A 20,686-nucleotide genomic window follows, 5' to 3' on the forward strand; every position below is an offset into this window, starting at 1 on the left:
TCTTGGGAGTATTTCAGGTCTAGTTTTTGTGAATAACGATGGATTGCATAGCATAGTGTTATTTTATCCTTAGGTTGAGTTATCTATAAATCATGATAATGTTGGCCTGAAAAGACAGATGTTCATTCTCATTCTTCTGCTTTTCCAACAGCCTTGCGTCTGTCATCAGAGGCCAAGTACTGACTGCCGATGGAACTCCACTTATTGGAGTAAATGTCTCGTTTTTCCATTACCCAGAATATGGATATACTATTACCCGCCAGGACGGAATGTGAGTTAGCCCCATCACACTATCTCTGAAGGATTTGAAATATAAAAACTAGACCTTCCTGTACCACTGTCATGTTTGATTGTCCTTTTGCATATGGAAATGCAGCAACTTTTAGACTCTAGAAACTTGTGACAGTACATATGGCAGAGATTTAAAGTCATATACTCACATACTTCTTCAAAAGTTGATTTTATTTTCTAAGGCGTGGTAATAGTACTGTAGTTTTGTAGGAGAATGCTCTTTGTCTCAGCAGATGTATGTTGAAATCTTTAGGGGTAATATTTTATAATGTCTATAACTTGAGCTCAGATGGTTACGAGAAAAGAGTCAATGGAAAGCAAATTTGGAAAAAAAAATTGGTGAACTTGGTGAATACACATAAGACACATGAGTATTTCTTGTATAACTCTTGGAATATTCCTATAGATCTGAAAATATTTCATATACAAGTTGGGAGAAAAAGTTGATTTTCTTTATAAAGCATATTAACTTAAGGAGGTGTGTATTGGTAGTTATACAGGATCCAGACAATTCACTAAGCATACCTTGTTTTTTCTTAGGTTTGACTTGGTGGCAAATGGTGGGGCCTCTCTAACTTTGGTATTTGAACGATCCCCATTCCTCACTCAGTATCATACTGTGTGGATTCCATGGAATGTCTTTTATGTGATGGATACCCTAGTCATGAAGAAAGAAGAGAATGACATTCCCAGCTGTGATCTGAGTGGATTCGTGAGGCCAAATCCCATCATTGTGTCATCACCTTTATCAACCTTTTTCAGATCTTCTCCTGAAGACAGTCCCATCATTCCCGAAACACAGGTAAAATATTTTCACAGGCAGTACTTGTAAATACAAGATCTTCAGATCATGTTTTGCCAGAGAATCTTAAAAATAGATTATAGAGGCCGGGCACAGTGGCTCACTCCTGTAATCCCAGCGCTTTGGGAGGCCGAGGCGGGCAGATCATGAGGTCAGGAGTTCAAGACCAGCCTGGCCAACATAGTGAAACCCCATCTCTACTAAAAATACAAAAAAAATTAGCCGGGCATGGTGATGGGCACCTGTAGTCCCAGCTACTTAGGAGGCTGAGGCAGGAGAATCACTTGAACCCAGGAGGCAGAGGTTGCAGTGAACCGAGATCACACTACTGCACTCCAGCCTGGGTGACACAGTGAGACCCTGTCTCAAAAAAAAAAAAAAAAAAAACATGGATTATAGAATTCCAGTGCTATCTTTAAATAATTCTATAGAATGAATTATATAGTATGTGTTGGGGTGTGTGTGTGTGTGTCTGTGTGTGTGTGTCCTAGAGTAGACGTTGTTATAGTAGGATATCTAGTTATTTCTTTTTTCTTCTTTTTTTTTTTTTGAGATGGAGTCTTGCTCTGTCGCCCAGGCTGGAGTGCAGTGGCGCAATCTAGGCTCACTGCAAGCTCCGCCTCCTGGGTTCATGCCATTCTCCTGCCTCAGCCTCCCGAGTAGCTGGGACTACAGGTGCCCGCCACCACGCCCGGCTAATTTTTTTGTATTTTTAGTAGAGGCAGGGTTTCACCATGTTAGCCAGAATGGTCTTGATCTCCTGACCTCGTGATCCGCCCGCCTCGGCCTCCCAAAGTGCTGGGATTACAGGCGTGAGCCACTGCGCCCGGCCTTTCTAGTTATTTCTTAAAGATCTGCTCAAACAAAATACTTTTTCTTCAGGATATACCTTATATATTTATTAATAATAGTCAAATGAAACTATAGCTTAAACTCAATCACTAATAGTGTCTTTGTTCATTTATTTATTTATTGAAAAAAAACTTTAGTGCCTAAATGTACCTGACAGCTTGACTGACATTGTACCAAGTGCTACTGACACCACTCACTATTGCACATGGCTATTAGTCTCAATAACATACTGTTTAATTATTGTTGTAAGTAAAAAGTGTTTTGGAAAAGGTAGTTTTGACAGAAAATATTCATTAATATAACTTTTTAAGAAATAGCCATGCATTCCCCATTCATTTCATCTACTGAAATAGCTGAGGATTGTGTTCCGTCCCACATGTTTCCAGTTAGAAATAACTTTCAGATCTTAAAAGTAGGACGTTAGGTATAATAATAATGGACTTTACCAGGCGGCGTGGCTCACTACTATAATTCCAGCACTTTGGGAGGCCAAGGCAGGAGGATGGATTGAGCCCGGGAATTTGAGACCAACCTGGGCAACATGACAAAACCCTGTCTCTACAAAATATACAAAAAATTAACCAGGTGTGGTGGCGTGCACCTGTAGTCCTAGCTACTCAGGAGGCGGAGGTGGGAGGATCACTTCAGCCAGGGAGGTCAAGGCTGCATAAGCCATGAGTCCCACTGCACTCCAGCCTGGGTGCCGGGAGTGAGACCCTGTCTCAAAAAAAATAAATAAATAAATAAATAAATAAATAAATAATATATATATATATATATATACACGAATAGACTGTATTCGTAAAGAGGTAAGGAAAAATCTGTGATCATTAAAATACACTAGCATATAGCAGCTTTGTCGTATTCATTCGCCCGATATTTCTTGAACACTCGTTCTGTACCAGGCGCTGTTAAGTGAGAACAAAGCAGTAAACCACTCAGATGAGGTACCTGCTCTCACTGAGCTTCCCAACTCATGAGTGGAGAGAGGCAGTCAACAAGAAATACGTCAGGTTGCGATGAGACTTATCAAAAAATAATAAAGCAGGGGACAGTGGATAGAGGTATGATCTTACATAGTATAGTTTGAGAAAATGTCTTCAATGAGGTGACATTTCAGCACAAACTTTAAGAAAGTAAAAGAATAAGCCCTGAAAATAGAAGGGGATTATTGGCTTGTTCAAGGAGTGGCAAAAAGGACAGCAGGCACGGCTGGAGTGAAGGCGGCAGTAAGTAAATCACAAGCCATTGAAGACCATGGCAAAGATAACTCTTTGAGAACTGGAAGCCATTGAAGGTGGTTAAGCAGAGCAATGACAGTCACTGATTTCCTCCTTTAAGGAATTTCTATGCTGAGAATATTCTATATTGGGCAAGGGTGGAAACAAGGAGACCAGTTAGGAGGCAACCTCAGTTGCCCACAGGAGAAATGATGGTGGCTTGGACAAAATTCTTTGGAGGTAGAAGCAGACACGGAAGAGTGGAGTCCAGGGAAGAGGTTGAAACTAAAGAGGTAAATTTGGGAGTCATTCGCATATAAATATAAAGCATAAACCTAGGGAGGGAGTACAGATAGAGACTACAAGAGGTGAGCCAGAAAGGTCTAGGATAACAAAAAGTCAAAAAGGCTCACAGGCGAAGATATTGCAGCAGCAACACCTCAGGGATTCATTGTAAAATGGTCAAGCCAACTTTGAGCTGAAACTTTAAGAAGTTCATTGTAACCTCAATCAATTTAATACTTCCTCCCCAGACCCATCTTGCAGGAACTCTAAACTTCGTAGTCAGTCCTAAAATAGACTTTACCTAGAGTCAATATCTGTCTGTAGGTGCCAAATTTCTAGCAAACTAGGACATTAAAATGGGTTTCAGATAGTCAACAGTTGCATGAATACATTGAGTTTTTTCTCCATTCATTAATTCATTCATGTGGTAGGCAAATATTTCATAAAAATTTACTGAAAGCCTACTATGTACAAGGTACTTTACTAGGATAAAAAGAAGAAGACTTGCATCCTGCCGTTCTAAATGCGATAAAGATTTTAATGAAGAATGATACAAGTTCAAAGGAGAGGTCAATTCCTAAGTAAGCCAAAGAAAGAATCACTGAGGAGTTTGGTCTGAAACAAGGATTAGGCTGGAGAGGGAGGAAAGCACGTTTCAGATTGAAGATGTGTAAGCAACAGTGGAGTGGCAAAAACAAGTCATGTTGTAGAGGGGATAATGGGGAAGGAGGCAGAAGGTGACCCCGGGGCCAGTTGATGAATGGCCCTGAGAAGCAATCTAGTGGAGACCTTGAATTCTTTAGGTGATGCGGAACCAAGGCCCCAGTGGAGTTTTTTCAGCATTTCTCTAAAGTTAACTCAAGTGGCAAAACGCACTTGAAAGAGGTGCAGAAGATATTGATAGAAAAGAGAAATGAGTGAACAGGCTGTTCTTGTGAAGTGTATATCCATGCGTATCCAGGGCTCAGATGGAGAGGGCCTCGCAATCACAATGGTAGTGGAAATGAAGAAGAGGGAACACATTAGACAGGAATTGGAAGACAGAATTGGCAGGACATGGTTCCTAACCGAATGTTTAACGGGATCAGGAATAGGATTTACGGCTCACGCAGCTGGCAAGAGTAGGCCTGATGCTTTATTTTCCCACTTTGGCTGGATTTACCTTTCCTACTAATGCAAAATAACATGGTCAAGTTAAATTACATCAGAGAAACGCATGCTTTAATGAACAAAATTACAGATATTAAAATCAAGCACAACACATGATATTTTGAAATAGAGAGGCAGCTTCTGGAAGGTCACAGGAAATACATATAATATTCATAAGAGAGTCCCTTACTCATGGAAAACCTGTCAAATGTATCAGAAATTATTTTGAAAATAAGAGGAAGCAAATGATGGGCTTAAGGGTTAAATCACATATTATCAGGGCCATTCTGGAGTCACAGAATCTATTTTTCAAACTAACTCCTTGATATTTCACTGATTATGGGAGAACAATGAGTTATCTTTAAGCCATTCACCCTAACAACCTACAGTCTTACAAAAGTACCCTCAATCTTAAATTTAATGGTTTCCCTGGGTCTAAAAAGTTTCTATATGTTTGTAAACTATTTTGCTTAAGACCGTTTTGTGGCTGAATTCAGTCAGCATGTTTGAAGGAAAACTCCAATGGTAATAAATTCGTGTATCTACGTTAGAAATGCCTCTTTACTGTACTGTACTGCATCGCATCCCTCTTCTTGCCAACACCAACTGACAGGCCAGAATGGAAGCTTCCTTCGTCCATTCATTCATGCTACTTGCAACTGTGTGATTGTTTATATTGAAGCTGACAGCTGTACCCTCAGTACAAGGGATCTTGGAGGGTTTTACTGAAGTTATTAAAGTTTGAAGGTGGCAGATACACATCATCTTTAACTGTTCTATGTGGAGGTGGTGGGGAAAGGGGAAACATTGCTGAACACTGAATCACTATTCTAAGATCTTTCCAACATGAAAAGGCAGCCCTTTCTGTCTGAATAGTGAATCTTGATAGGGCAATATGAGGAAGCCTTTGAGAGTACTGTTTAATTCTTCGTGGAGAAAGTAGTGAGTTCCTGGTGCATGTTCTTGAACACAGATAGCCTTGCACTTACAGCCTATGTAGAAAGCCTATGAAGAGCTGTTCTTATTCACCAAACTAACAGGAGCATTGGTAAAGAGAATCTGAACTCTTTAGAAAAATTGTATATGCTACCTAAAATATGTTCTTCAAAATAAGTAATGTTTTGGCATAATATATTTTGCATTTGTTAATATAAATGTTGTCGGCATTCATTGAGCTAGTCATACTGGTAATCTATGGGGTTAAGAGTATAATTTTTTTTAATTTGTAAAGGAGATAATTCTTACGCACATAATTATATTCATTTTTACAGTCCAGTTTCAAATAAAAAATATGAATTGATATGTTCTATGCGCATTTTAATAACATATTAGTTGCTCTCTAGGATAAATTTTATGGAGCTTTAAAATATTAGCTAATTTACCATCATATCAAAAATCCGTGGTAAGTTGGAGCTCAATCTTTAATTATGACAATATGCTATTATTACATTACCTCTCAACATGGATATGGAATTTGCTACAATTTAACCCAAATGATTGGGCATTTTTTGTTATCCTTACTGTCTTTATAGGCTGTGACCAGCCAGCTGATGAGGCTATAGGTATTGGTTTAGTCCCTAAATGAGCCAGCTGGCACAGGCCAGATCTTTGGCCTAGACTGCATCCCTGTTCTGAGCTAACCATCTTACAAATGTCTGCTGTAATTCTCCAGGGTGATGGGGTGAAAGATAGGTTAGTGAGAATCCACTGTGACTACTACACTAACAAGTCAGTGCACGTCAGCCTGATGGAGCAGTCACAGTGTTTCCCGTATGAAGAGTAGCACCCGAGGTATGATTAACTCAGGATAAATGACAAGAGGCTTTTAGGAAGAGACATTTGGGCTGGCAGCAGAGTTATTTTTAATTATTGAATAAGATAACAGCTCAAATGCATATTTGTGGATAGTGATTCTTTTATGTTTTATTTTAGTTGCTCTAAAGCAACTAAAATAAGCACATTGTCTTTAAGAGTAAACTAAGACACAAAGAGTCACTATTCACAAATATAGTGAATATATACTTTAAGAGTAAACTAAGACACAAAGAGTCACTATTCACAAATATAGTGAATATATACTACATAAATATATTTTATGTAATAGTCATACATGATCACAGTTTCAAACTTCTGCTTTATTCAAACTTAGGTACTCCACGAGGAAACTACAATTCCAGGAACAGATTTGAAACTCTCCTACTTGAGTTCCAGAGCTGCAGGCTATAAGTCAGTTCTCAAGATCACCATGACCCAGTCTATTATTCCATTTAATTTAATGAAGGTTCATCTTATGGTAGCTGTAGTAGGAAGACTCTTCCAAAAGTGGTTTCCTGCCTCACCAAACTTGGCCTATACTTTCATATGGGATAAAACAGATGCATATAATCAGAAAGTCTATGGTCTATCTGAAGCTGTTGGTAAGTTCCATATAAATCTTTGCTGCAATGAAGTTTTTCTCAAAGCCAGAACTATCATAAGTTAATTGTAACCCAGGGAAGTCAGTGGATAAACAGAATATAAAGAGAATAAGGTTGTCCTAGGGATATTATACCTTGGCTGGTTTAGATCTACTGTGGGAAAAGGAATGTACTCCATGTGGCAAGAAGAAGAAAATATCAACCTTTTCTGGCTGAAATTATGTTGTAGAGGAATTCTCTGAATGAGATTTCAGCTTGTCACATCCTTTTTCCCCCCATGTTTCTTTCCTTATTTTGTCCCTTTTTCCGTTTTCTTCTTCTCTTTATAACTTTACCTCCCTGGATTTCCTTATTTCTTTTTGTTTTCTGTATCTAACACTAATGTAGTTTCAATGCATACTGATGTTTAACAGGATAGCAGATATTTGTGTCCATAAATTACATAAGCTGTTGTCACTAGAAGGGCCAGTTCATTCAATGAAAGGACAATCAAACCAGTTGTTTTATTGAATGACTGGACAATGCAATCAAAGTGTGACGTGTTGAGAGACAGACAGAGAGAAAGAGAATAGGTATATAGTATAGCTTCAAGCTCAAGCTCAGAACATAAAAAACTGAAGAATGATATGTTTTTGTTTTAGTTAGTATTTACCTTAAAATAGAACATTGTACTCTGAAATTAATAGGTAATTTGGATTTGAATTAGTTCAAATCAGTCCAGTAGTTGCCACTTCTCTTTTCATTTTTTCTCAGTTCTAAAATCCCTGTTTCATTGTGAACTCTGGAAAGTTTTTCATCTGTGATTTATTCATATTACTGCTAGTTTGTTTATTTCTGATAATAATATGTCAACATAATGTCAGAATCTGGCTAGCTTTTTTGTTCCATTGAACCTTACTTATCATAAATATTTTCCATAATTTAACACTCATGAGTGAAAACTAAAGAGTTCTAATTATTCAGATGGCAAACATTATTTTTAGTTGTTATCTAATCACTGTTTGAGACTGACTGATCTAATTACTTAACCAGCTGCCCAATCTGGACTTTATTTTGTGCTGTGAACCCCTCATGAAGGGGTGGTATGGGGAAAAAAACACTCATTTTCTATTAAATCAGTAGAAAATAATATTTGGAGATCATTTTTTTTAAAAAATCTTTTATATGGTGAAATCTTAAATTAAAAAATAAACTGCTCATAAATAAGTGGAAATACAGTCTCTCAGAACACAGATGCGAAAAAGATGGTTTTTTCCAAGTAAGAAAATAAATTGCATTTCCCCCAGTAGTTGGAAAGATGAGCTGTGATTTGTTTGGATTCCAGTGTCAGTTGGATATGAGTATGAGTCGTGTTTGGACCTGACTCTGTGGGAAAAGAGGACTGCCATTCTGCAGGGCTATGAATTGGATGCATCCAACATGGGTGGCTGGACATTAGATAAACATCACGTGCTGGATGTACAGAACGGTAAGCTCTTCTTCATAGATAACTGATGTTGTAATGTATTGTTCAGAGATAGCTAATGTTGCCCGCTTTCCAACTCATGAGATTGTAGCAACATTTTATGCTATCCATGCTGTAGGATTAAAAATGGCAGAAAAACAAAAGGGTGAATTTTTAAAGATTGTAAAAGCCTAAAGTGGGAACTATATAATACTTTCTTAATATACTTTAAAATGTTCATGTATTCATCGCCAAAATGATTTTCCCATTAGAATGTGAATGACTGACTTTGGTGTTGCAATGAAAGATCTCCGAGTGGTAGTCGTCAGCACAGATTCACCTAAAGTGTCTCATTCTACACTGAGTCAGTGAGTGTGAGCCAAAGTACTTTAGAAAGGTTTACCAAAAATGGAGGGAGGGGGATTTGTTTTTAAAATAAAGAAAAAAAAAATCATGTGACTTCACCAAAATTTTTTAGTAGATTTTAATTCTTGGGTAATTATTCTGAGTATCTAGATTTTTTTTTTCAGTTCTTCTTAGACTATTAGGGAAATAAAACATTCTGCCACTCAAATGGGGTCACATATATTGTTACTTGACTTGGTGAATATTAGGGGAAAAAATGAATAATCTGAGAAAAAAGCAAGAATCAAAAGCGTTCCTAGGAGTAGACCTGATAATGTGCTAGTGAGTATGCTCTGAAGAAACATGTTTTAAATGCTGCAAACCAAAAGAGGAGTATTTGCAAAATATGACCAGCTTAATCTCATGAAGAATATTGTTTATATGAAACACAATTCTGTTGTCTAGACTGTGTTTCCAACATTTTGCCCACATACTAGCTGCATCTCAGACAACTTGAAGGGTGCTTTGCTAGAAAAGCAAGACCTTAAGTTAATCTATTATACTTTAGCCTCCTGTCCTACACCATATCATACTAGTACTCTACTTTTACTGATAGCCAGAGAAAAAAGTCACAGTCTCAGAAAAATAATCTAACTCTTGACTTTGCAGAGATTTTTGGAAGGTTCAGAATGTTGACTTGACCGTGTAATACAATTTAATGTTTATAGTTAATGGTCACTTTTTCAGATTAATGTTGCTTCAGTGTTCATTCCTCCTTAAAACAATTTTTTTTGTGTGAGTGTCGGAGAGGGTGCATTTTAACCTTCCAAATATATACAGAATAAAGTAGTTTTCAGACCAGTACTTGAAAATGCTCGTGCTGGGCTTGATGCAGTGGCTTATGCCTGTAATCTCAGCACTTGGGGAGGCCAAGGCAGGTGGATCACTTGACGTCAGGAGATTGAGACCAGCCTGGCCAACATGATAAAACCCTGTCTCTACAAAATATACAAAAATTAGCCATGTGTGTTGGTACGCACCTGTAGCCCCAGCAACTCAGGAGGCTGAGGTGGGAGAATCTATGGAACCCAGGAGGCGGAGGTTCCAGTGAGCTAAGATCGTGCCACCGCACTCTAGCCTGAGTGACAGAGTGAGACTCCGTCTCAAAAAACAAAAACGGAAGAAAATGCTAGTGCCTTCCCTCCAGGAAATAATAGTCTGAGAAAATCAGTAGTAAGGAAAAACAAACAAAAAAGAAAAACCCTTCCCTGCTTCACTGTTTTGTAGCAGTATATTAAGCTCTACACCCCTTCCAGTTATGTCCTGGACATCAGGATGCAGTTCAGTTTGCACCCCAAATTAAGCAGAGCGGATAACTAGTGCCACATGCAGCACACATTGAAAAGGTGGGACTCCTGACTAAGCAGGGGACTCCAGTGTTCTCTCAGAGCCTCTCTTGTCATCAGTGGTGTCTGAAGCAGTAGTAGTTTCATTCTGTTATATTAGTAGCACAAGGTTCAATCATGGTCTTTTAAAATGCGAAGCCATATGGCAAACATGCTAGTAGCTGCTCTTGATGAAATTATGTAAAATTATATTTCACACAGTTTGAACATATTTCTGTATTCCTTCAGAAGCCCTCTACAAACAAAACTAGCGGAAACGTCTCTAGATGCCATTTAGTTATGATGAGAGTATAGGGTAAAGTTCATAACCAATTAGCTACAGGATTTCACTCAAGAGATTACGAATCAATAGGAAAACTACAGGCATCTCTGTAGCTCCGAAAAAGCCCATGCCTCTGTAATTCACCTTTGTATGATATAACACACAATATTATATTCAGGAGGATTCAGAAATATGTAGATGTTCTGTGTATGTATAATATAAATACACACATGTTCTAAACCAGAATAACATATGGTTAACTTCTATTAAAATATCAGGGCAGATGTAAAAACCGAACTTTCCAAAATGCTGTCCTCAAAAAAAAAATGTTCTAAATTGTAAAATTTATTTAGGCCTAGCACGGTGGCTCACACCTGTAATCCCGGCACTTTGGGAGGCTGAGGTGGGCAGATCACCTTTGAGATCAGGAGTTCCAGACCAGCGTGGCAACATGGTGGAACCCTGTATCTACTAAAAATACAAAAATTAGCCAGGCACGGTGGTGGGAATGTGTAATCCCAGCTACTCGGGAGGCTGAGGCAGGAGAATTGCTTGAGCCAGGGAGGCAGAGGTTGCAGTGAGCCAAGATCGTGCCACTGCACTCCAGCCTGGGCGACAGAGCAAGACTCCGTCTCAAAAATAAATAAATAAAAGAAAATATGTGTTGTTTTTAAATGTGAGATAACCTCAGCCACAAGGTGAACAAATTGCAGTTTAGAATTTTATCCAAGAACATTTTGACAAGTAGTGGCTTTCCAAAGTGACATGTGTCTAATTGAATAAACAAAGTGATTTGTAGTCATGACAAAGTGGATGAGCTATAGAAAGACATGAAGGAAGAAGAGAAGATGGAAATGTAGATGCTGACAGTTATTCGTGCAGGCACCCTGAAACATGGAAATAAATATTCTAATGTTCATCTTTCTGTTCTGTCATCATAGAGAAGAAGCAGGAAGGGCCAATCGTTCAAAGTAATGACTGAATAAATCAGATGTTGTAGAGCAGTAGTCTGACTTGTAGGATTCTTCTGATGAAAATTACACAACTGGCTCTTATAGGAAATTATAGCTCCATAATTATCAGCTAACGTAATCACAGAAAGAAGAATCTTAGATATCACTAATGCATTCTTTGAATATTCAAGGCAAAATGCATTTCACCTCTTGTTATGATCCAGCCTTATTTAGCTTATTTTTCTTAAATTTGAATAAACCTGTTTTATTTTCCCTGATTTCTTTATGTAAATTTGCTATGATTATTACATCACCCAAATAGCAAAGCATTAAAAAAGTAATCACAGAATGCACCTAAAATGTGCTGAGTTATAAGGAGAACATAATTATTCTAATTTCTTCTTCACTTTAAAATTATCCCGAAGTGGGGGAAAAAGCACTTTCTCAAGTTTCCTGATTGTACTTTCGTGGGATTATTCTTTCAACAGTGTATCTGCTAAGAAGTAGAGTCATTATCTCTGAGAACTGCTTTGGAACATAGAACATTCAATAAATAGAATATATGCCGCTCTAAAGTCAAAGCAGCAGGTGGTGTATACAGATGATAACACGTTGAGAAGTGTCATAAGATATGTATGGAACAATAGCAGCTGACCACCCCGTGTACATCACACCAAACTGGAGCCATTGATCTGTATATAGCAATGGCAAAAGCAATAAAATTAGAATCTCAACTCAAATCTAATTTCTAACTATGAAAATATTTAATATTCGTTTGGAATCTTTTCTCAGATTTTCACTGAAGACCTTAAAAGAGCAGACTGGCATTTTGTCTTGATAAAATTATTGGCACTTCCATGCCTTAAAGCAGAATTCACTTTAAATAATACATTGGCCTTCTACAACAGTTTTGTTATGTTTGACATTTTGAATAACTGCATGTATATGCATTCTCCTATCAGATGAGAGTGTACGCAGGAATAGTCTTTGACAGGATAGGTAGAGTTAAAATAAGCCTGTATTATCATTACAGCTTTGGAGTTTGATGTCTGTTTTCTACCTTTGTTTTCCATAAAGTTTGTTAACTTTAAAGAAAATTATAAATTCAAAAGAAATTTATATTCCTGGTGCACATTTTTATTAATTGAATATTTTCAATATTGATTAACAATTAGGCAAACTTGTTCCCTAAAGAACATTATGTAGAGCCTGTTCTCAAACCTGGTTGCACATTAAGATCATCTGGAGAGTTTTTCTAAATTTCAGGGCTAAGGCTGCACCTCAGACAAATTAAACCACCATCTCTCTGGGTGAGAACCAGGCATTAATATTTTTTGGCAACTCCCCAGGCCATTCCAGTGTATAGCCATGACTGATCATCACTGATGTTGAGAACTGGGGTTTTAATTCTTCTCAGTCTTTTGTTCCTTTCACCAGACATGATTTCAGTTCACAGTAGACAGCACTTTTGGTGTATATCCTATGTACTTTATCATGTAATATTTTACACTAGGTAGTTGAATACAGTTCTTTCCAATGGAGCTTCAAATAAGAATGTCTTAATCCAGACCTAACAGGCATTGAATTATAGTTAAAACAATCATGAACATGTTTGCTTTTCACCTTTACACTTTTTCATCATAAGAAAAAAATGCACTTTATTTCTTCTAGGTATACTGTACAAGGGAAATGGGGAAAACCAGTTTATCTCCCAGCAGCCTCCAGTCGTGAGTAGTATCATGGGCAATGGGCGAAGGCGCAGCATTTCCTGCCCCAGTTGCAATGGTCAAGCTGATGGTAACAAGCTACTGGCCCCAGTGGCGCTAGCTTGTGGGATCGATGGCAGTCTATACGTAGGCGATTTCAACTATGTGCGGCGGATGTTCCCTTCCGGAAACGTAACAAGTGTCTTAGAACTAAGGTATGTCTTTCCTAAATTTGGACTCTTAACCAAAGCTAAATGTGCCTTTTTAAAAAAAAATGTTGAGTCTGATGTACTAATTTATTCATATAAAAATACCATCCCAAGGTTTAAAATTTCCCCCAGAAAGAAGTCAAATTCTTGCTTAAAGTTAAGAGAAGCATAACACGTATATATTGTCCCATAAGTGTATTAAAGAGCATAAAGTCACCCAATATATCAGATATCTTACTGATTTCAGCGAATTTTCTGTGCTCTAAAAGGCTAGAGCTATGATTCTTAAATGTCTTTCGTTTTCTTTAGAATAACCCTGTGACATAGGCATAGCTCTTTTATTTCACAGTGGTTGAAATTAAGGCATAAAATATTTTCCTGTGATTTCAGGACCTGATATTAAATGAACTAAGGCTGCAACTTTTAACTAGAATATTGGATCTTCAGGTTGGGTTAATCCATTAGCCATAATGCCAATAGTAAAAGTAACATATTGTCTTTGCTTTGTTCACTTAAGTGTGATTTTCAAATCATTCTATTCTGTAAGTTATTTGGTAAGCCCTAGACTACAGAATTCATTTCCAGTATCATTTCTAACAAGTTGGCAATTTTCCATACAAATAATTAAAATCTCAGAATTCAACTCATTATATTTTAGAAGCCTTTTCTAACTGTGCTTTCTTTTTTTTTTTTTTTTTACCTTTTTTTATCTGCTTCCACCAAGAAATAAAGATTTTAGACATAGGTAAGCATCTTACCTTAAGGTTATTGTATATTTTCAGATATCCTTTTTACATTTCAATGTGACCCTCTGAAATTGTTTTCTAAGAATATTTCATCATGAGAGGGGAAACTCAGTATCACAGATCATCGAAGGAATTAAAAGTCCTTAATTGAACAATTATCATACAATATATTGCAAGTTATTTACGTGATGTAATTTAATTTGAGAAATCTTTTTCAGTTGGTTCATAAAATAAATTTCATTACAAAAAAGTATAAGGAATATCTCTCTATAACAAAATGATTTCCAAGCATTAGTTACTGACCGACACAATCTAAGGCATGTTGAACAGAATGAAACCTGAAGCGCACTAGGAAGGTTTGAGAAGGCCTGCATCGTTCCACAAATACCCAGGACAGGTTGTGTTTTATTGGAGACTCTTTAAGAAAAAGAATCTAGAAAAATTTTACCTTGGCAAATTTTTTAAAACATACGATTTTGTGAACATGTGGCTTGGCAGAGTGAGAGGCCCCAAAACTGAAGCTTAATTATTAGCTTCCTGTAAATTCCTCTTTGCCTATAGTTTATATTTTCCTAAGTTGGGAGAATTACTAGATTTAAGAAGTAACGTTTTCATTGCCATTATTATGGAGGAAATGACTTTCTTCAAAGTGAAGGACGAATATAGTTGAAGCAAATATATAGATTCAGAAGTGTTTCATGTTCCGCTTTCTGTGTACACATAGCTGCAGAAGATATAATAAAGACTTGTATGGACACATTTGATTGAAAAACTTTGCTCAGGATAGAAAAAAAAAAGGTGGGGGAAACCAATGTTTTAAAGTAAAGCCAGCAAAAAGCTAGACAGGTTAGACATGCTAGATCTAGTTTGGTCATTAAAATACCTAATGAAATGATATCAGATAGAAACATTAATAATATTTTATGTGAGGTCTTTTAGATGAATAAGTCAACATAATTACCCTTTGAACTGTTGTGTAGTGATTGACAACTAGCAAACAAAAACCAAAGTTCTACTGAAAGATGGATACCTGTCGCATATCAGGTGACCAAACCTGGCCCCATGATCTTCTCCTGAGATCCCCTATTGATCTTATACTTGCAGCTAATAGCTCAGTCACATGCTAAAATCAACACTTCATCTCCCCAGGATACTGAGCATGCAAAGCTCTGCTATTAGAAACCACAGTAGAATTTCAAAAACTTTCTGGTCTTGTTTTCTTGGTAGCTGTGGAGAAAAGAGGAAAGACAGACAGGTTGCACACCAACTAAATGTGAAAATGCTGGAGGCAATACAGAAAAAACTATCAAAGCAGCTACCTTTTAACAAGCGGGCCTATTCCATGCCGGGCATGGTGCCAGATATTTTATATCTGTTATTGCAGATCCACACAGCAATCCCTCAGGGTTATAGGTGACGTAGTAGAGGCTCCAGGAGGTTATGTATCTTCCCCAAAATACATATCTAAGAAATAGGTAGCAGACAGTTAAACCACTCTAAAAATATGTTCTTTCCACTGTACCACACAGCCGGTTTTTCTGTGTCCCAATGGCTAAGATTCTAGGGGCTCATTCCCTGGGTATGCAAAAAGCAAGACTTATTTCACAATCATTTTACCTGTTATTTAAAGCCGTAATCTCTCCCTCTGGAAAAAAAAAATCTATGAGGTTAGAGTTACATCTTTATTAAAATAGAAATTCATTTTATACTAACTCCTGGTGTTTGGCAGTGATACTATTGTAATCCCTCTCTCATGATCCTCCATAATCCTTCTCCTCTGTCCATCATCCTAACTACATTTGTGCTTCTGCATTTCCTGTATGTGCCATGCATGAAGAGTACACTTTTTGGGTTTTATATGGATATTTAATTATATGAAATCAATCAGTGTTAATTGATCACTTACCGTGTGTTAGACACTTTGAAAAATAATTACATAAGACAAAGTACCTCCTCTCAGAACTCACAATCTAGCAGGGGAGACAAGGTATATATGTGACACATTAAATAACTTTATCAGTATCATTCTTTGACACTTAATCATACCCGTGGTCCATGGTTTCAAATGTGAGAATAGTTCTGTGAAGGAAGAGATTACTGGGAGATGGCACTATGGTAAGGAAACATTTTCTGGAAGGGCTGATATTTGAGCTAGGTCTAAAAATGAAGTCTGCTTAAATAGAACAGCAAGAAGAAAAGAGGGCAGTCATGAAGAAATAGAGAAAGCAAGTAAAGTTACTGGGGACTGGGGGAGAGCTGAGCAAGACATGTTCTGAGAGTAATCAGACCCACCTGAATGGAACAGGGGGTTCATGGTGGTAATCACGAGAGATACAGCAGAAAGGCAGGGGAGGGTCAGATTGCTTGGGGCCTTGAGTGCTCTAAGGAATTATTCTCTCCTATAGGATACCTGAGACAGTGGGGACCCATTTTAGGATCCTGAACAAGTGGCACACTCAAAGTGGCCTTTTAGGAAGAGTAATTTGGTGTCAGAGTTCAAAATGATTGAACATCAGATCAATTAGAAAGCTGTTGCAGCTTGAGATGCTAGATACCTAAAATAGGATGGTTAGCAGTGAAGGAAGCCAAACGATAAAATAAAGGGTTGGAGAGAATGGAGAGTCTTTGTCTAAGTGATAAGAAAGAGGAAGATGTAGAAAATGTGTAAGGTCTTTGAGCCCAAATCAGCAAACATGATCATGTCATTGATAAAATAGGGATTCCATTTGCTTAGCAAGTAATAAAATTGACCTAGCAAAGTCAACATATTTTAGTTCATTGAAACTTCTTTTAGCTTAAAAAATTAAAGTTCTTTTCAGATGCTTCTTCCTGTGTACCTGCTTATCTTTACCTTCCCTTTCCTGGTTAATAAGATCCTTCCTGGCGTGCTCCTTATCCTCACTTTCTTGGGGAGCGTAAGAGTCATGAGAGGCTCAGGAACAGGTCATAGGAAGAAAAAGAAATTGAAAAGTGTGTCTAAATCTACAAAAGGAATGGTATTGCCAGTTGTTAATGATTAAAATATAAAAATGCATACTTTTTATCCTCTTCTGTATTTCATATACTGTAAACAGTCTCATTAGTTGGACTAATGGGGGAATAATTAAAATATTGAATAAACATTAGTATAAAAACACATTGTCTTATTTTAAAATTCAGAGAGTGTTCTGTTATATCAAACTAATAAGCACCGCCAGGATATTACATGAAATAAAAATTCTTAGCTATACTTTAATGAATAGGTATAAATATTACTGATCAACATATTAAACTTTTTACATACATAGAAGCTGCTACAATTCTTTAAAAATGTCTTTCTTTTAGATATACCAAACATTTCCTTCTCTGATGTTTATAGTATTAGTTTGCTAAGGAATCCCTTTAATATGTAGTAAGTTTTACCTCATCCTTGTTCCAATTCTCACACATTCCAAAATTTAAAAATTACATTAATTAACTAATACCAGCCAAAGGGCACTTAAACATGTAGAACTAAAAATAAACTTTGTGAATTTTATATTACCAATTAAAGGATCAAAGAAAGTGTCAATCATAAGTCTGTGAATTTGAATCCATTAAAGTGTAGATACCAAATTATAAAAATTTTATCCAGCATTCCTTATTGACTTAATATTTAAAAATCAAGCAGGCACGGAAATATCACACCGCAAGTCCCTGCTTGCAATATTCTGAACAGTCTTTTGGTTACCATAAAAGAAGCCGTTTTACTTTTATGTATGAATATAGTTTGTTGTGCTTCTTCAAATGTCTTGTGTTCTAAAGGCTGTGGCACAGTTTCCAACTCAAAAGATAGAAGTGCTAATAATGTCTGTTCTCTGGCTTGTTCTTTGTGAATATTTCTCTAGTCTAAGAAGGTTGAATTATGACAAAATAAATGAGCAAATCCAGCCTGCACTTACCACTGGATCTGTGTCTAATTGAATGAGACTAGAGATGTCTTGATAATTGTGATGATCTAGGCAATTCAGGATGAGTTAAGAATCAAGGTGGAATATACTAAAGGTTCTTAACTTGATCTCAGTTTCCTTGGTTTTGCTATTAGTCAAAATTGTAATATTTCAAACCTTTCTGAAATAGTGAAATCTCCATCACATAAGAATGCTGCTGTGCTTCTGCTAAGCAGAGATTTCCCAAAAGGGCCAAGCATTTTGAAAATCCCTGTGCTCCAGCTGCTAGCTGCAGCCGGTTCCGTCGTGGTAGCCTCACGTTTTCACAGTAGATAGATTACTGACCTAAAAATTCACCACTCATTGTACCCACACTCCCGCCTCTTTAGTGCTTTGGCTTTTCAGAAAGTTGGAAAGCAAGCACGAGCTCACACTGTCAACTCTCTATGCTTAAATTAGGTGACCTTGAATCCCAGTCCTATGGCATATGATTCAGAGCTTCACAGCCACCAGTCTGTCAACTAGAAATATCCAGACTCACTTTTTTTCCTTTTAGTACTTCCATGCTGATCCCTCTTTTCATTTAGGAGAGACCAGCATCTAACAACCGGCTCTAATTTGCCATTCCAGCCTGCGCTGCTGGGAATTTGTCAAGTTCTCATTTCCTACCATCCTGTGGGAATATTTCCAGAGGCTAATTCTCTTCTCTAGGGCCACTTAGACTCCCCCACATTTGTTCTTCTGGACGATAGACTTGTGTCCAAAAGTACAGCTTTCATTTGTCAGACATTTTTAAAGCCATTGACATTTGTTGCTTGATGGAGAAATTTCTATGTCTTCTAGGAAGGAGACGCTTCAGGACAGGAAATAAGCAAATATAAGCACCACTTTGGGCATTCTCTCATTACTTTCCCACTAGGATAAAACTGATGACAGTAAAGGCAAAGCTTATGACTTGAATGTCCATTCGTTTTTGCACCAAGAAAACTCACGTCCCATAGCTAAAGAGGATGCCACCACCACTGAAGCTGCCACCTCAAAAATCTGTTTATTTTTTCTCAAAATGAGGGCATCCTGAGGAAGTGTACATGATTCATTTACCATGAATGAATCATCATTGTTCATCATTACTCTCTAAACAATTTAAAGTGGGTATTTTAAGATGAGTCTTCATTATTTTAATAGTTTAGGATATTATAAACTGCTGTTTTAACAGCAGAAGTAAGAAAACAAATTTAAACCTAAACCAAGTTTAAACCTAATCAGTTTTTTTCTTTTAATATTTTCAGAAACAACTCATACTTTAGTTAATTATTGTATTCCTGCACTTCCTAAGGTTGTAAGGCAAAAGACATTGCACTGTAAGAAGAGACAGGACAAAAGCAAGTATAAGGATGGTTAATTCTTAGTGAGTATGTAGTATGCGCTAGGCCCTGTTCTAAGGATCTTACATATATAGTTCGTGTAATCCTCCCAGCATCCTGTGAAATATGTATTATTATCACCACCTTTACAGGTAAGGAACCTGAGGCACAGATAAGTTAAGCAACATGCCCAGATCATACATTTAGTGTTAGTAATGAAGTTAGGACTTAAATCCAGGCAATCGGGTACAGAGTTCATACTCAAAGGATATACAACTGAGAAGAAAAAAAAGTATGTGTGTTATGTATACACATGAGTGTATGCATACCATGTACACAGCTATTCACAGTTAACTGTATAATCAGGGAGGTAGGAAAGACTAGAGGGGCCTCTCCAATGTCATGTCTTTCAAAGTAGACTCAGCTTGGTGGAGTTGCAACTCTGTCACCAATTATATATACCTGAAAGACCAGCTTTGTCAACATTAGACTGTTTATAGAAAGGAAAAAAAAAAAACCTCTGTAAAATTGCTCTGAATCTTATATTGATATGTAACTCTTCACTTCCTAACAAAGTAATGAACTACCACATTAAGGGATGCAATATGTGTTGCGGCATTTAAAATTGTAGGCATCAACTTAGGAAAATGATATAATAACACTTAGCATAGCAAGTTGATCATTTGGCATAACCCAGTTGTTCTGAAATGTTTTTCTTGCACAATGACTTGCATCTTTCTGAGTTCATCTTACTTTTTACCATTTCACACACATTTACACACTCTAAGATGTCTTGCTCTAGTCTGTCTTTTGTCACTCAAAGATATTAAAGGCTGGAAAGGAGATCCCAAAGCTGAAGGACATACAAAGCTCAAGCCTTTGTATGTCTTTGTATTTCTCTGTATACTAACATCACAGCCTAAGAGCTCTTCAGAGCTCCACAAGGCCTCTACAGACTCCATGTGTGATCTGCTGTCCTCCTCTAACAACATGAGAAACACTTAAACAATTTTAAGAATAGAATCTCTTACAGGAATGATAAAGTACATCTATTCAGCACTTAGAAAGAAAATCATTAAGTAGTGAAAATTGTTTTATTAGAACCTAACCTCATTAGTAATGAGGAGACTACTGCATCACTATTAGTACAAAAATATTCATATAGGTAGGTTTATTCTAAATATTTTAGATGTTCACAAATAAAATAAATGGAAACAAGCATATAACTGTGTGTGTGTGTGTGTGTTCGTGGCTGTATGTGGAAAGAGGGAGAGGAAGAGAGAGAATGAGAATTAATTAGTATAACTAAGTTCATCATCAAAAGATA

At 37.1% G+C, this 20,686-nt stretch overlaps 1 protein-coding gene across 17 annotated transcripts in view; it reads left to right on the forward strand.

Annotated features, from left to right (window-relative positions):
- The window catches only part of TENM3 (teneurin transmembrane protein 3), a 651,439-nt gene that overhangs the window by 579,867 nt on the left and 50,886 nt on the right, over window positions 1-20,686 (forward strand). For 11 of the 17 annotated variants that reach the window (XM_063664302.1, XM_063664304.1, XM_063664306.1 and 8 more), the window contains 6 exons: window positions 152-271; window positions 832-1,093; window positions 6,749-7,016; window positions 8,341-8,484; window positions 13,098-13,347; window positions 14,066-14,086. In XM_063664302.1, the coding sequence (XP_063520372.1) occupies window positions 152-271; window positions 832-1,093; window positions 6,749-7,016; window positions 8,341-8,484; window positions 13,098-13,347; window positions 14,066-14,086 (1,065 nt within the window). The remainder of the gene's footprint in view (window positions 1-151; window positions 272-831; window positions 1,094-6,748; window positions 7,017-8,340; window positions 8,485-13,097; window positions 13,348-14,065; window positions 14,087-20,686) is intronic. The other 6 variants (XM_054484271.2, XM_063664305.1, XM_063664307.1 and 3 more) reach the window with 1 other exon arrangement.

The sequence above is a fragment of the Pongo pygmaeus genome, chromosome 3 (assembly GCF_028885625.2).
Source record: "Pongo pygmaeus isolate AG05252 chromosome 3, NHGRI_mPonPyg2-v2.0_pri, whole genome shotgun sequence".
In the NCBI taxonomy this organism is placed as follows: Eukaryota; Metazoa; Chordata; class Mammalia; order Primates; family Hominidae; genus Pongo; species Pongo pygmaeus.